The 15854-nt window shown below is 39.2% G+C and overlaps 1 protein-coding gene across 9 annotated transcripts in view; it reads right to left on the minus strand.

Moving 5' to 3' along the window:
* The window catches only part of Rp1 (RP1 axonemal microtubule associated), a 370803-nt gene that overhangs the window by 188744 nt on the left and 166205 nt on the right, over positions 1–15854 (minus strand). For all 9 annotated transcript variants that reach the window (XM_040741510.1, XM_040741511.1, XM_040741505.1 and 6 more), the window contains 2 exons: positions 13819–13996; positions 4158–4289 (listed from right to left, as the gene is read on the minus strand). In XM_040741510.1, the coding sequence (XP_040597444.1) occupies positions 4158–4289; positions 13819–13996 (310 nt within the window). The remainder of the gene's footprint in view (positions 1–4157; positions 4290–13818; positions 13997–15854) is intronic.

Raw genomic sequence — 15854 nt, forward strand, 5'->3', positions numbered from 1 at the left:
TATTTGCTACTAAGTGTCTGTAAAACACCACAAAAGGTTTTCCAAAAATATTCTAACATACATTTCCATATAAATTTGACTAAATTTTTATGTTTTCATATGATTTCAATCAAAATGTATGTAGTGTGACTTCTAAATTTTCAAACCGAAGAAAAATATTTCCCGCAAGAAGCAGTGCACAGATAGTGCAACTGTGTGGTGAGGATTGGGTGATGAAGACATAGGAACTCTCAACGCATTTCTCCACCTGAGATCATATATGCTTTTAAATCCATTCCTGCCTCAACCTCAGAAAGCCAGGTTGAAGCACACCATGCATACATGCCTTGCAGCCTGTCTAAGGGGATGCATCCATGTCTGCTATCTGTGCTGTGTCTGCAGTTTCAGTAGGCTGTAAATAGTTTGAGCTCAGACTCCTCCCTTTTGTCTTTAGCCTCCACTCTGACGCTGTCATTAATTACTAACAAAGAACTTGCAAGACTTTACACTAAATTCGGGACTAAATGTTTATTTTGTACCTAGGATATCCACTATCAGTCTGTAGCTTTCATTTTTGTGTGCTTTAATGTTTTAACCAAACCACTTAGACTGCTGAGGCTGAGATTGTTTTCTTCCTCACTACGTTGCTCTTATGCACTGGCTAGTCTCATGCCAACTTGACACAAGCTAGAGTCATCAGAAAGAAGGAAGCCTCAATAGAGAAAATGCCTCCACAAGATAGGACTGTAGGCAAACCTGCAGGGCAGTTTCTTAATTAGTGATTAATGTGGGAGAGCCCATCCCTGGGCTGATGGTCCTGGGTTCTATAAGAAAGCACAGTGAAAAAGACATGGGGAACAAGCCAATAAGCAGTGCCCCTCCATCGTCTCTGCATGAACTCCTGCCTCCAGGTTACTCTCCTGCTTGAGTTCCTGCCCTCACTGATTTTGATGATGAACTGTTACACTGAGTGAAATAAATCCTTTCCTCCCCAAGTTGATTTGGTCATTATATTCCATCCAACCCTAAGACACCTTACATTGCCAATCAGTTAAGTACAGGTGTGTGTGTGTGTGTGTGTGTGTGTGTGTGTGTGTGTGTGTGTGTGGTTACTAAGCAAAAGAATAGTGCCAAACATCTGTGTTTATTGTAAGTATTAGTTTTTTCAACTTGCTCAAGTCATTTAGTGTTATGGGTGAATGAAGACAGGTGTCTGTTAAAGGTTCACAGACTGACCTCGGTGATGCTATTGCTAGGTGATGGACCTTTGGGGTGGGTCTTATAGGAGCTTCTTATGTCTTATAGGACATACCCTTAAAGGAGATTCTAGAATCTCCCTTTCCACCTCCCTCCCCCTCTTCCCCGCTCACTATCCTTTGCTCCCATCTCCCTCTCTCCCTTTCTCTTCAATCTCTATTTCAATTTGGAATGTAATCACTTGACTGCTTTCAAAATTCATTTCCATCTTTGGCCTATGAGGCAATACTGTAAAAGGACATTCCTGTTTTATACTACTATATGGACTTTGTAGTTCAAAACTTAGAACTAAAAAAAAACCTTTTCTCTTTATAAGACAATTGTCTGTGGCACGTAGTCATAGTAATGCAAAGACAACTAATACATTTCATTTGCTTTATTCAAAAATTCTATAGTTCCTACACTCGAGATTTTAACAATGGCAACATTCAAAATGTTTTACAAGAAATCTCTGGGGCCTTGGGTAGTAGATCAGTGTTTACCATGACACATTAATGAACTTTGGGAGCCCATTCCAAATAGAGGGATGCTCTCTCAGAGCCTGGACACATGGGGAAGGGTCTAGGTCCTGCCCTGGATGAAATGACAGACTCTGGAAATCCCCCCAAGGAGGGCCTGACCCTCCCTGGGGAAGGATATGGGGATTGGGTGGGGAGTTCGAGGGGTGCTGGTGGAGGGACAAGGGAGGAGGGGTGGGAGAGGGAGCTGGGATTGACATGTGAAGCATTCATATTTCTAATTTGAATAAAGACATATATTGAGAAAAAAATGTTTTACAAGACCAATTTTATAGGAAATATGAATGTTTCCCTAAGCTTTTTCTTCACTCATAAAAAAGTCTATTTCTGAAGACTTCAGCTAGCACACTATTTTAAACCATGTCAAATTTTGCTTGAGATAGCCAACTCTAATTTAAAAGCCTTTATTTCCTGACACAAATTTAATTCTTCTATGAGAAGTTTCTTATGAGATTAATTCTTTACATTGTTCCATGAATCTATTTTGTGGGTATATACAGTCCATGACTAGTCCACTACAGTAAAAAAAAAAAATCACAGTGGTGTGATAGGGGATGTTCTCTTATTGGTTGATGAGTAAGAGAACTGTTGGGCCAATGACCAATGAGGCAATAAGATAGGCAGAACTAGGAGAGGAGGAGAAGTCTGGGAAAGGTAGGCAAGAGAGGCCACCAGTACAGTCATGATGCAGCAGGCAAAGGAGTTGCAGGTCTGGCATTCTCTGGTAAGCCAAGACCATGTGGAAATACATAGATTTTTACATTAGTAATTAATACAGATATAGCCAATAGACTCCCTAGTCATCAGCCAATAGTTTCATAATTAATATAGTATCTGTGTGTTCATTTGGGGCAAGATGGCTGCAGAACCTGCCGGACCAGAAAACTCATGTTTAGAGTGGTGACTTACCTATAGCTAGTATCATAACAATGTAGGCATATCAGTGAGACTACTTATTATTTGACAATTCCATACCTGTACTTGTTGGTTTTGAGGCATTTAACACCCATGGAATTCTCTCCCCTGCCCTCCACGTATTCCTCTGAAAACCTTCTTTCCAACAAGCCTCCTCCTACTTTGATGCCTGTCCCTACCTTTCTTCCTTCCTTCTTTCTTTCCTTCCTTCCTTCTTTCTTTCCTTTCTATTTTTCCTTGCTTCTCTCTTCCCTCCCTCTTTCCCTCTTTTCTTTCTTAGTCATTAAGTTTGAGGTTGCCGGAATGAGCATAGTGGGGATGGGGTTGGGTTAATGAAATGTAGGCAACTTATCAGTGGTTATGCCACTGAAGAAAAATATTACCTCAGAACCCACTGCCTGCACATAGTCCCACAGTGAATAGAGAGACCTTAACAGTCCCACCTTCATGCATCACAAAATAGTTACAAGTCTGGTCTTCTGTGGATCTCACACAGATAACTACAGCTTCAGTGAGTTCACAGATACAATGAGCATGTCATGCCCAGAAAACACTTTGTGGTACTGTTCCCCAACCACTAGCTCTTAAGTACTTTCCATCCCATATTCACAATATTCCGAGCCTTGGTGGGGGTGATATATATGACCTGTTTCAAGTCGAACCCTCTGTAGTCACTTAGTCTCCACAATTTGACTAACCATGATCTCCATATTGACTGCCACCTACTGAAAAAATAAGTTTCTCGATGATGTTTGAGAGACACCAGTTTGACATCATTTCCATTTAGCAGAACAACAGCAGTGAGTTCTCTCTTAGAGCCTATGACCTCTTCAGTTACAGGTTCCTGGGAAGATTTACAGTGCAGGCATCAGTTAGGCATCAGTTTTCTCTTGTAGAAAAGGCATCAAACCCAATTAGAAAGAGTTTGGCTGGTCCCATAGCATCATGCACCAGTAGGCATATCTTGCCAAGCAGGTCATTTTTGTCAATTTGTATTTGAAAGAAATAATAGTATAGCCAATATTTAATTTTTAAAGCCATTTTGTAACATCCAAGTCATATATAAAAATAGGTTTATTGAAAAAAGAAAGAACAAAAATGACTCAAAGTCTAGTGTGGTGGCACATAACTTCACTTACAGTCTTCTGAATGGGCAATCACAAGTTCCGGAGAAAACTGCAAGAGTACTCTATTTCCTTCTGTCCATTGATGGCTACATCACAAAGCACAGAACTTGATGAATGTGTATATTATAACTACCAGTAAGGATATATTTGGGAAAAAAGATCATCAAACAAATATAGAAACTAAAAATCCAAAACTTTAGAATTTGGAGTACTTTGTTCATGGCCCATCCAATTTTGCAATCTTAGAAATGGAAACTATTTTCATTGCGTTAAGTGATATAATATTCTTCCTAAAGCAACTACAAGGAGGAAGCAAAGTAGAAAAACCAACTGAAAGAAGAGGGAAAAGGCTGCTGCCTACCTTCTGATGACAACAGTGAGGGATGTCTGGCCTTGGGTTCTGGTGGCGCTTCTTTCTGGTATTTTGACGTATGGATCTCATCTTCCCCTTGGCTGGGTGTTGCAGACATTCCCATTGGGTTTTCTCTGCCAACTGACATTCATATTTTTAAAAACTGAAAGGCACTACACTTTCAAAGTCCCTGCTTCTTCTCAGAATGTTTATCATATGCTCAGCACCAAGTCTAAGTTTCCCATTGTTTGCATTTTTCCACTCAGCTCACTTCACTCTTTTTACCCCATTTGCAGAAAATGACTGTTCGTTCTTACCAGCAGGCTGTACATAAATGGCATTCCTGTAAAGCCTGTTCACTGTTCTGTATTCCAAGCAGCAGCCTAACTAACATCACAATATGAATCAAATGATGTATTCAAGATGTTTCCCATACAGATCTAAATGGGAGCTACTTGAGTAATCTGCTGGTTTGACTCCTTCAAAAGAAAGAGCTGACTAAAGCAGCATTCAAACAGAACTTCATGCAATCTTACTAGAATAGCTAACCAAAGATATATACTTATCTACAAGTAAAGAAAAGCACTAGTTACTTTTCTGTCATCTGTAAAAAAGCAAGCAATTTGGGAGGCTGGAGCAAAAATAGGTATCTCCTTCTTCATTGAAAAAAATCTGTATTAAAGCTGTATATTTCAAAGTACTATTTATATTTAGAATTCCAAAGTTAAGTTGTGTTTTTTCTTTAGAATCAAGCATAGGATGGATGATGACTCCTAGGTGACAGTCACTTAGACTATGGATGTCAGGTTTCAGAGAGTGTACCACAACATTTATATAGAAGCCTGACTGTGTAAGGTTATAAACAGTAACACCACAACTTCACTCAAAAACTCAGATGAGGCATAGAATTAGAGGACATACAAACCTCCGAGGTGTGGAGTGACAGGACAGACACTTTGACATGAATGGTACACAGACAACAGTATACTGGTGTCTGAAAATTTTCCTGAGACATTGTGCCTTATTTATGTCCTGCAAAGACTATAATGTATAATTTCAAAATAATGAGCTTTTCAACACCAAGCCCATGAAACATTGGTTTTCCTATTAAGACTATTTATAGAATAATGTTTAAGTACTGGAGATAGATTATAATAAATGAATTCAAAATAAAAAGGAAAGTTGACTAGATTTCTTTTTATTTTCAAGGCCAGCCTGGTATACATAATGAGTTCCAAACCAATGTAAGCTATGAGTGCAACACTGTTCCCCCCAAAACAAAAACGTTAAATTATGTTTCTTTTAAAGATTACAAATAATATTTAGCTCTTAATTATCATTTTATTATTTTATGTGTATTTTTATTGACTAGACGTCTATGTGTTCACTAGGATGAAATAAGAACTTAAAGGGAAAAGATGCTAAGCATAACTTAGGGTCCATTTGCCTATGTACATAATAAATATCTGGAATTATGATGGACTAAGGACGAGTCTTCCAGTTACTGTCATAATCTTAGAAAAGAGGAAGTGCAAAAGACATGGATTTTGTTGTTTTTGGGGTTACAGCCCCAAGAGGATACACTTAAATAATAACCTCTTATATAGGTGGAGAGTGCGTCACAAGACCTATGCAAAAGGTATTCAGGAATATAATAAAGAAACTAATAGGCCAGTCCAGAGATTGAAAATAAGCATGGAAGGGGCTGCTCATAGGATCAGCACAGACATGATTATGCAATAAGAAACAATGTCTCCAGTCTTTCTATCTCCCTTGTACTAACCTCTCAAGGTCCCACCTGGGGCTCTCCAAAGGATTGGTGACATTTATTTCTATGGAAAATATGTTCTGTAAATGCAAGAGCAAGGAAACTCCCATTTCTTTACGTAGAGGAGGCAGGTGACACACAGAAGGTGGTTCAAACTCCAAGACCAAAGTAGCCCTGTGATAACACTCTGGATTGCAACCTATAATACCACTGTACTTTCTTAACTAATTTTCACAATTATCAAAGGATTGTGAGGGGCTGTGGATATAGCTCAAGTGGTTGAGTGCTTTCCTAGCATACACAAAGCCCTAGGTTTGATCCCCAGTACCACATAGAATTGAGCATGGTGGTACATGTCTATAATCCTAGCACTCAGAAAGAGGAGACAGGAAGACCAGTAGTTCAAATGTCATCTTTGGTTATTTGGGTACATAGTAAGTTTGAGAACAGCCCAGGCTATATCAGACACTGTCTCAAAAAATTAATTTATTAAAATTTAAATTTAAAAACTGAAATTAAAAAAAATTAAAAGTTGAGTGTGAAAATTTATTAGCAGCACTGTAAAATGATAATAGTATTGAAGGTAAAAGAACTGTGATTTTTTCATCTGGACAGTTATTAACATCTGATGGCATCATTACATGTACAATGTCAGTTATGTCAAGACTCCTCCAGACTTTACAAAGTCAATTCGTACAAACATTTTGTATTATATTTTAAAAATAAAAAGACATAAACAACTATAATAATGAATTCTTGTCACATTTTAAAAGTGAGATTATCCACATAATTAGAATCTGACGAGTTCGCTACTATTACACTTAGATTTTACATGTGAATAATTTTATTTTTAGATTTTCTTCAAAAATCAAGCAAAAAGTAAATTTTCTGAATGTACTCTAACACAAATGTCTGTAAGACATCTTAGGGGCATGGAGGCCTTTGGCTCACAGGCAAGCACCAGGAGAGTCTGAAAGGTTAAGCAGCCAGGGTTGTTCCCTCAAGAGAAGGAACCCAAAACCTGTGCTCCTCCCCCAAGGAGGCAGCAGACATGCTTTCTAGCCTGGTGACATTGTGTGCTAACTGTGTGGCTGGAGAGATATTCTGGTACTGGAACCTCCCCCAGACTTGGGCCTTAGACTCATTTTTCTCAGTAAAGCTATAGAACCTACCTTTTGGACTTTACAAAGAGTTTTGATATAGTCACATCTGATCTGCTTTTAGCTTACTTTCATGTTGAGGAGATTTATGTATGCTTTGTTGTGCAAGCAGGAGTGAGATAATTATCACCAGAATAGTTTTCACCCAGTTGTGCTATGCTTAAATACGCCTAAAATAAACCATCTGAGGTCAAACTCTCAAAGTTTGAAGAAACATCAATTACTGAGTCGTGTTGAGCTGAACTGCCTTCTTGCTGCCTGTGGCTCGCCACTTTGCTGGTTGTGACGGTCACAGAGACCCTTGAAGACTTAAACCTGAAATACCTTTTATGAAATGATGATGATGATGATTATGAGTGTGTGTGTGTGTGTGTGTGTAATGGCACACTCAAGTCATGACACAAATGTAGAGTTAAAAAGCACACTTTTCTCATTGTTTCTTTCCTTCCACCTTAAATGGCTTCTAGGAATTGAACTCAATTTGTCAATCTTGTACAGAAAGCACCTTTACCCACTGAGTTGTCTCAATGAACCCAAAAAATTCTTACTATAACAAAAAAGTAGTTGCTAGCCAGTATCTTTAGTTCTATATCTTTTCAGGGTAATTGAGCTAGTGTCCATTTATTATATTTTTTATAAATAGTGTAGCTTACACCATGCTACCTGGCAAGATTTATAATCAAAAAGGCAAAATTTTGTGCTTGGATTAAGCCTGTGTTCTAAAACTTTGAATGGGTCTGCTCTGACTTCAGTGTTCTCTATGAATAGAAGGACACTAAAAGCTGATGGAAAGTTCAAGTCCCAACTAATCTAAGGCCCTCTTTACCCCACACAGAAGGAGGTTTCATTGATTGGGTTTGTAAGTGTTGGTATTGGCTGGGGTAGTAGGGATGAATGAAATTCCCAAATAATCCATGGATCTGTATAACAGATGGAGAGCTTCCTGCCAAGTTCAGCATAATAAATGCTCATACCAATTCAAACACTTTTGGATTCTCTTAAATATGAGGTTCATGTGTTCTGAGTAAAAATTCATTACAGAAAATGAAGACATTTTGCCATACAAACTGTCTGTCACAGCTAAATGATAGTGGGAAATGGTTTTATTATAAATTCTCTATTTTCAATAATTAAATCAAATCCTAACCAAGTTATACATGAGGAAATCAAGTTACAAAGAAATAATATGATTTGCCCAAAATGATTAGAAGAGATGATGAAATCCCATTTCTTGCCTTCCAGAAATCTTTCAACTCTTTAAATTATAAGAGGCACACTATGAAATGTTTCCGTAAATGACTGTAAGAGCAAATACATGCACAGCACTCAGGGAGTGCCAGACAGCCTTAGATGTTAACTCAGGTGGTTGTCACTCCAGGGCTGACTTAAAGCATTCTTGTCTTCATTTTACAGAAGAGTGGCATAAGGTCCTTTAGCTGTGTGGGTACACAGCAGCCAAAAGGCCAACTGGGGTCTAGACACTGACAGCCTTGCCCTTCCAGCCTACATGCTAAAACATCACCTCCCCGCTGGACCCAGCTACCCACCCTCCCAAGCTTCTTGCTCTTTGGAGGGCAGATCCCATCCATTAGAACTGCACTATCATACAGGAGTATGCAACCTCTGTTCTCTCCCGGCCACTCTCTCCTCTCCACCCAAGCTCCCTTACTGTGCACATTCTAGTCTGAATTTCAGACAACGCTTATGCTGTAAAAGAAGTTGTTGATTTGGGGCTGTGTTGCAATACAGTTTCAAAGTTTTAGAACCCTTTACTTCTTCCTGGAGAAGATTCAATCTATCAACCATACTTATATAGTACAGATTCTGTAAGATTCATATTATCCTAAAGTTATAAAAAATTTACTGGGGTAATTGCTGGAAAAGTTTTAATAAATATTCAGTCACACCCACAAAACCTTGGAAGACCTTTCTGGGTGAGCATTGTACTTGGGACAAAACTAAAACTCTGCATAAGAAAGGAGCACTCCTCCCATGAGCCCTCTCCCACTCAAGTCTAGGAGACTCTTAAAGAATTTTCTGCATCACTTGTGAAGGATCTTTTGAAAGTATCTAAGGAAGATTGTGAATATATTTCTATATCCAGTACACATCCCGCATATTTTCATAGGATTTATTTATTCAAAATATACACACTTGCAATTTCAAATGTTCACAGATTCAAGCAAAAGAAATCTTACCATAGTATAATGTACTCTTAAGTACGTATGACAAAGCAAAATCTGAGGTGTTTAATTAGGGACATGTTACCAGCACATTAAAAAAAAAACAGACATGGCACATAACTGAGTGAATGTTACAACATTTGCTCCTTCAACCAAGACACACAATTTAGCAACTCTGAAGCAAGCACAACGCTGCGTCTACAGATGCTGTGGGACACGGTCAAGTGCTGCCTTGGTGAATTTGGTGTTCAAAGCAGCCAGCTACAGCCAGCAGGGGAACAAAGGAGGGCCAGGATGATTTATAAGAATAGAATACCCACTCCTTTTCAGGTCTGTGGAGTAATTTAGCAATTCCTAGAAACTGAAGTGGGGTGAGAATGAACATCTGACCATGTAGGACTCTTCCCGTGGCTCCTGCTCAGCGAACAAGAACTGAACTTTGTGTTTTCTTTCTCTGGAATGTCCAGAGTGTGTTAAACAGAATCAAAACTAAATCTCTGAGAGTAGTCGCAGCTGCTTCCTCTGAAGTTGCACTCTCAATTATCCCAGACGGGAGAGCCACAAACTGGCCATAGAAGCCTAAAGGATTCTGTGTCAGACTGTGAATTTGCACTTCCCTGACGCTGGGATTTCCCCATCATAAGCACCAGAAACCAGTACTGGGAACTGCATGCAAGGAATGCCAGTGCTCCTGTACCCAAGTCAAGTGCTGTGATGAGATCTCTGAGGCAGCAGCTCTATATTTTGTGCTTACTAAAATAGGAAGTTGCCCCTATACAATTTGCCCCTATACACAGAGAAGGAAATGCAAAGTGTCCATGGTCTATAACAGAACAGATTGGTGAGTTCGTCAAGTGATTTTTGCCTGTAAGTTGGCAAGTGTGTTCTCTTAGTATCTCTCATTTCTCTGCAGGTCATCCCTCCTTTTCATCTCCTCTTCTCATGCTTTTAATCCCAGCAATAGGAAGGCAGAGGCAGGCGATCTCTGTGAGTTCGAGACCAGCCTGGTCTATAAGAGCTAGTTCCAGGACAGCCTCCAAAGCCACAGAGAACCCTATCTAAAAAAAAAAAACAAACATATATATATATATGTTTGTATATATATATATCTGTTCTTTATTAGCATTTCTTCTCTGCTTCTTTCTTATCATGTACCCTTTCATCCTCTGTGTTTCCAAATCTTGCTACCTCCTGCTAGCTCTTCCTCACTGTTCCATTCCATCCTGCAGTTTCCTGTGTGTTCTCAAGTCATCTGGTTCACATCAGAGTTCTAGAGGCAGATTGCATACCCATTTGGCTAAATGGGGATGTCACTCTGTGACAGCCTGTAGGAAACAGATTGTGGAGCCACTGGTGGTTTTACTAGCCCAACAATGTATAAGGTCTTAAACACAGAAACTAACGGCTTAAATGGAGTCAATGCAGATAAATGTAAATGATTACGTTAAGATATATGGCCACGGGTATACTCTCATGAAGTCCAACTACATTCTTGCTTTAAACCATCTCTGTAAGTTATTATACAAACACAGACACACACACAGGCATACACACACACACACACACAAACATGCACATGCCCCCAAACACACATTGCAGAGAAGAATCAGTATATTCTAACAAAAACAACAACAACAACAAATGGAAGCCAAAAGTCACACTGACCAAGAAAAGCTAGATTTCAGTTGAACCAAAAATCATGAAACAGCATCAGGCAAGATTTAGAAAGAAAAAGGAAACACCTTTGAGACAATCGCAAAGTATTGTTACTGTGTGGGCTCCTTTGTTCAAGCCAGTATATTTCAAACCTAAATTATTTAAACAAATTTCTCAAGTCCTTAGTTTGTAAAGAGCCTGAACTCAGATGTGTGAGAAACCATTCCAGAATATCCACATGTCTTTCTTATTCCTGGCCTTCTGTCCCCTGCATTGTATTTTCAAACCAAATCCCATTTATTTTTTTACCTCGATAATAACCCGTGTCCCCTACTGTTTCTTTAAAACTGGGAACATTAAAAATCATTAGCTATGAAGATAACTATTCCAAGAGCTTTACACTTTCTTAGAGTATATAGAGATATTCTTTAAAACAAAATATTTGATGTGTGCTGTGCTGGCTAGTTTTATGTCAACTTAATACAAGGCAGAGTCTTCTGAGAGGAGGGAGCACCAATTGAGAAAATGCCTCCAGAAGATCTGGCTGTATGCAGGCAAGCCCATACAGTATTTTCTTAATTAATGATTGATGTGGGAAGGTAGAACCCATTGTGAGTGGGCTAGGCTGGTGGTCCTGGGTTCTATAAGAAAACATGCTGAAAAAGCCAATAAGCAGCACTCCTCCATGGCCTCTGCATTAGCTTCTGCCTCCAGAATCCTGCCGTCTGAGCACTAGCTCTAACTGCTTTTGATGATGAATTATATATCTACATGTACACACACACACACACACACACACACACACACACACACACACACACACACGGAACTGTGAAATAAACCCTTTCCTCCCAAGTTGCTTTTTGGTCATACTGTTTCATCACAGAAACAGTAACCCTAATTAAGACATAAAATGGTAGCAGGATCATTGGCATTGCTGAACTAGACCTGACCACAATGTTTGGAGAAGGATTGTAGAAGAACTTTGAAATGTTGGATTAGAAAAGCCACAGAAAGCTCAATATGTGAATATTGAGAGGAATGCAGATGGTAGAGTTCTTATTGTTGAATTTTCAAGGGAAGAGAGAGTGTCTCTTGAAGACTCTACTGGAGCTATTGCATATTTTGAATTAAGAATCTGTGGTTCTAGTAATTTGGGGCTGAAAATGGGCTGTAATTAACAGGATATCAGAACCACTAAAGTACTACATTTCTTTGCAGGGTCAATTGATGCTGGTCAGCTGGAGCTCAGAAATCAACATCCCTGAGGTGAAACTTCTGGAAAGTGTTTCCTCGGAGTGAACACACGGAGGCTGTGTTCCAGAGCCAGTCAAGGATGCACTTCATGCTGGCATCAGAACTTGGTGGTATAAGTCACACAGGTGAAACTGACTTTCAAGGCTCAAGGGGTGTGGGGATCACAGACCCTGGCCAGAAACCCACTCCTCCATCAGCCTGGGAGCAGGCAGCTGCCAGACAATGTTTACTGAAAACAATTCAGTGCCATAAGCTCCTGATAAGGGCTCCCATAAGGGCTCACTCACTGAAACACCATGACTTTGATCTTCCTGATGGCTAGCTATTTTTTTCTGCTCCCTGCTGTTTTCCGAATCTGGTGTCAGAGATTTTAACCACCAGCCAGGAGGAAGGAGAGGTCTGTTGGAGATTTGTGTGTGTATGGATGGTAGAAGTTTTTCTGGAGGGAAGCGTTTTTCTTGGGAAGTTTTCCTAAGCCGATTTGGGGAGAATAAAGTCTTCTTAACACAACCAACTGGTCTCTGTGTCATCAATCCCAACCACCTCGCCACATTCTCGGATACAGGCTGCACAGGAGGCGCGACAAAGGGGGTCATGGAAGCTTGGAACTGTGTGGCAGGGCTGAAATTCAGAGACACTTGGAGAGGCCATTAGTGAAAGGGCAGCCCAATTGCATCAGGGACCCCAACATTTTGAATATGCTAGCATGATGGGATAACTACCATCAACAGAAGCTGTGGAGTGAAGCCAGCCTGAGCCTAGAAGATAAACTGTGTGTTCTGTAGAGAGCCAAACCAGAGACGTGACCCAGGTCCCAGGTGGAGCCCAGGAGATCAAGAGTCAATTCCAGGCATTGGACAACGAATTATTTACATTGCTTTGATCCAATTGTGACTGTGCCCTGGTGCTTCCCTCTAGGAATTAGAGAATATGTAACTTTTTTTCTTTGTACGAGCCCACAACTGAGTGATGTTGAACTCTTAAAAACATTTTCAAGTTTTACAAAAACTGAATTTTGAAAGAGACATGGGATATTTTAAAGAAACTTTAAGTTTTTAATTTTTTTTGTTGTTGTTGATGTTGTTTTTCCAGACAGGGTTTCTCTGTGTGGATTTAGAGCCTATCCAGGTAGACAAGGCTGACCTTGAACTCAGAGAGATTCACCTGCCTCTGCCTTCTGAGTGCTGAGATTAAAGGCATGTGCCACCACCACCCAGTGAGTGTTTTACTTTTTAAAGACTGTAAGACTTTCAAAAGTTGAGACACTTTATACTATGATGTTGATATTAATGTATGATCTTGAGAATGAACAAGAAAGGAAAGGTTATGGCTTAAAACTGATATGTTTGATTGACAAGGAGTTAATTGTGCTGACTAGTTTTGTGTCAACTTGCCATAAGTTATAGTTGTGTGTACACGTGCATACAATTTAGTGGAGGACCTCAAAATAGCAAACACTCTGTATTTTTTTATTACTTGAAAACTTGAGGGGAGCATTCTTCATTGTTTTTCTTACACCACTTTTAGTATAAGGAAAAGAGTCTAAGAACAGGCATTTTCTTATTAAAATTGCAATGAAACTTTCAGACATTCTATATGGACCATCATAAAGTCGAATAACTTTAAAGTATTTTAAGTAAACATACATTGGATGACTTGTGGATAGAAGCAAACATTCTCATCTTTAGTATAAATGACTGGTTTTGCCTGTCCGTCTGGCTGAAGTCCAACAAACAGTCCTGGGCTCTTGAGAGATTCCAGACTTATAGATGCATTTTCCAGGTTCCTCTTGATTTTAAAATGGCAATCAGTATCTCCAGTACCCTACAATTAATGTGACATAATTTCACAAATGTGAGCAAACACTGGACAGAACTGGAAAAAACTCATTCTCAAGAATACTTTTCTTTTTAAAAACATCTGCATAAATGTAATCCTTTTTGAACTTTTCCCCTAAGGTCCAGAAACAAAGACCATATGACAGTCAAACAGAGGGCACAGGGCTGGTGCAGAGATCACCAAGTCACAGGGGAGCTTCCCCTAAGGAAAAGCTCCTGTGAGATGTTCATTTAGGAGTTGTTCACCACTGAAGATGGATACAGAACATTAAAACATGAAATTATCCCTTTAGAAAATAAAGTCACACATTGCTTAATAACAAGGATACATCCTAATACATGTACCAGTCATCCACTTATTATTGTTAGAACATCACAGAATATTTATACAAACACAAATGTGTGCATGTGTTGGGGCCGAGGGGTGTTGTTTACAGCCTATTACTTTTATGGCCATGGTTATCAAAATAACATGGGCTCCAATAAAGCATGAGGGAAAATACAGCAATAACTTAAAACACATCCTACTGTTTTTATAGTAAACTTTTCAAATGTAAGAAGGAATATATTCTAATGCAGCTGTACATGGTAGGTAAATACACACCATTCCAATAGTTTATCATAATTGTCAATTTCTGTGTACCATTTGTAATTGATCCACACAGGTTTGTTTACACTAATATCACTGCAGACACCGATAATGTCGCATTATGACATTACAAATATATCACCAGGTGAGAGCCATGTTTTAGCTACATTATTATCAGATGATCCTGCCAACAAAAGTCATCAAATGTGTGATATGACAGAGCTCTAAAGCACAGAAAAGGGTCAACTTCGATCACATGGTCATTCATGGTGGAAACCATGTGTGATTTTCACACGTAGCTGTGCAATTTTCAGGTAGGCACAGAGCATTTAAAGGTTGTCATTAGAACATGCAAGCCAGGCTGAGATGGCACACACCTTTAATCCCAGAGCTAGGAGGCAGAGACAGGTGGACCTTTGTGACTTTGAGGCCATATTTGTCTACAGAGTGAGTTCCAGGACAGCCAGGGCTACACAGAAAAACCGTGTGTCAAAATAATCAAAAACAAAAGAGTCAATATTAGAAGTCTATTAGTAACAACCAATATTGACTCTGCCTTTTTAAGTATTCATAATATTAGAAAATATTTCACTATTTGGATTTTTGAAAAATTCATTGTAAAATTTAAGAGTTCTAAAAAATGAGTTTTGTGAGAATGAAAGTTTTTTTAGTAATCATTTTATTTAAAATACACGATTATATTCTTAGTTCAAACACTATGTTGCTGTCAGTAAGAAACAAATATCTGTCTGTGTCTCTCATTCTTATCATATAAATATGAATTAATCAATGTCTACCTTCTTCCATTTTTGCTTTGACTTGTTCATGGGCATGACCCAGAAACCACCAACAAGAAAAGTAAGAATAGCTTAAAAATGGGGCTAGAAACATGTTCCTGGGACTTGGAAAATGCAAAAGAAAGACACTAAATTTGGGGGAATCAAGTAAATCTTCCAGAAGGTGAGATGTTAGCTAAGCAGAGGATGGCGGGCTGAGTGTGGGGATAGGAAAGCTTCTACAAAGGGTCACTAAACAAGCTTGTGGACAAACAGCAGGGTGGCAATGGAACTGGAGAAGTCAGCTCAGCTCATGCACAGCACTGGGGTTCAGGTCAGATCTTCCACAGCAGAAGTCAGAGGAGGTTTATGAACATCTCAAAGGTCTTCAGGGGCCAGCTCTTTAATGCATTTATTTTATGTCTTCAAAAGAAACTTTCAGCATGTACCCAGCTATGCGTTCCTTTGCCATTGTCCAA

This window comes from Mesocricetus auratus, unplaced genomic scaffold (genome assembly GCF_017639785.1).
Source record: "Mesocricetus auratus isolate SY011 unplaced genomic scaffold, BCM_Maur_2.0 Super-Scaffold_6730, whole genome shotgun sequence".
NCBI classification, from domain to species: Eukaryota; Metazoa; Chordata; class Mammalia; order Rodentia; family Cricetidae; genus Mesocricetus; species Mesocricetus auratus.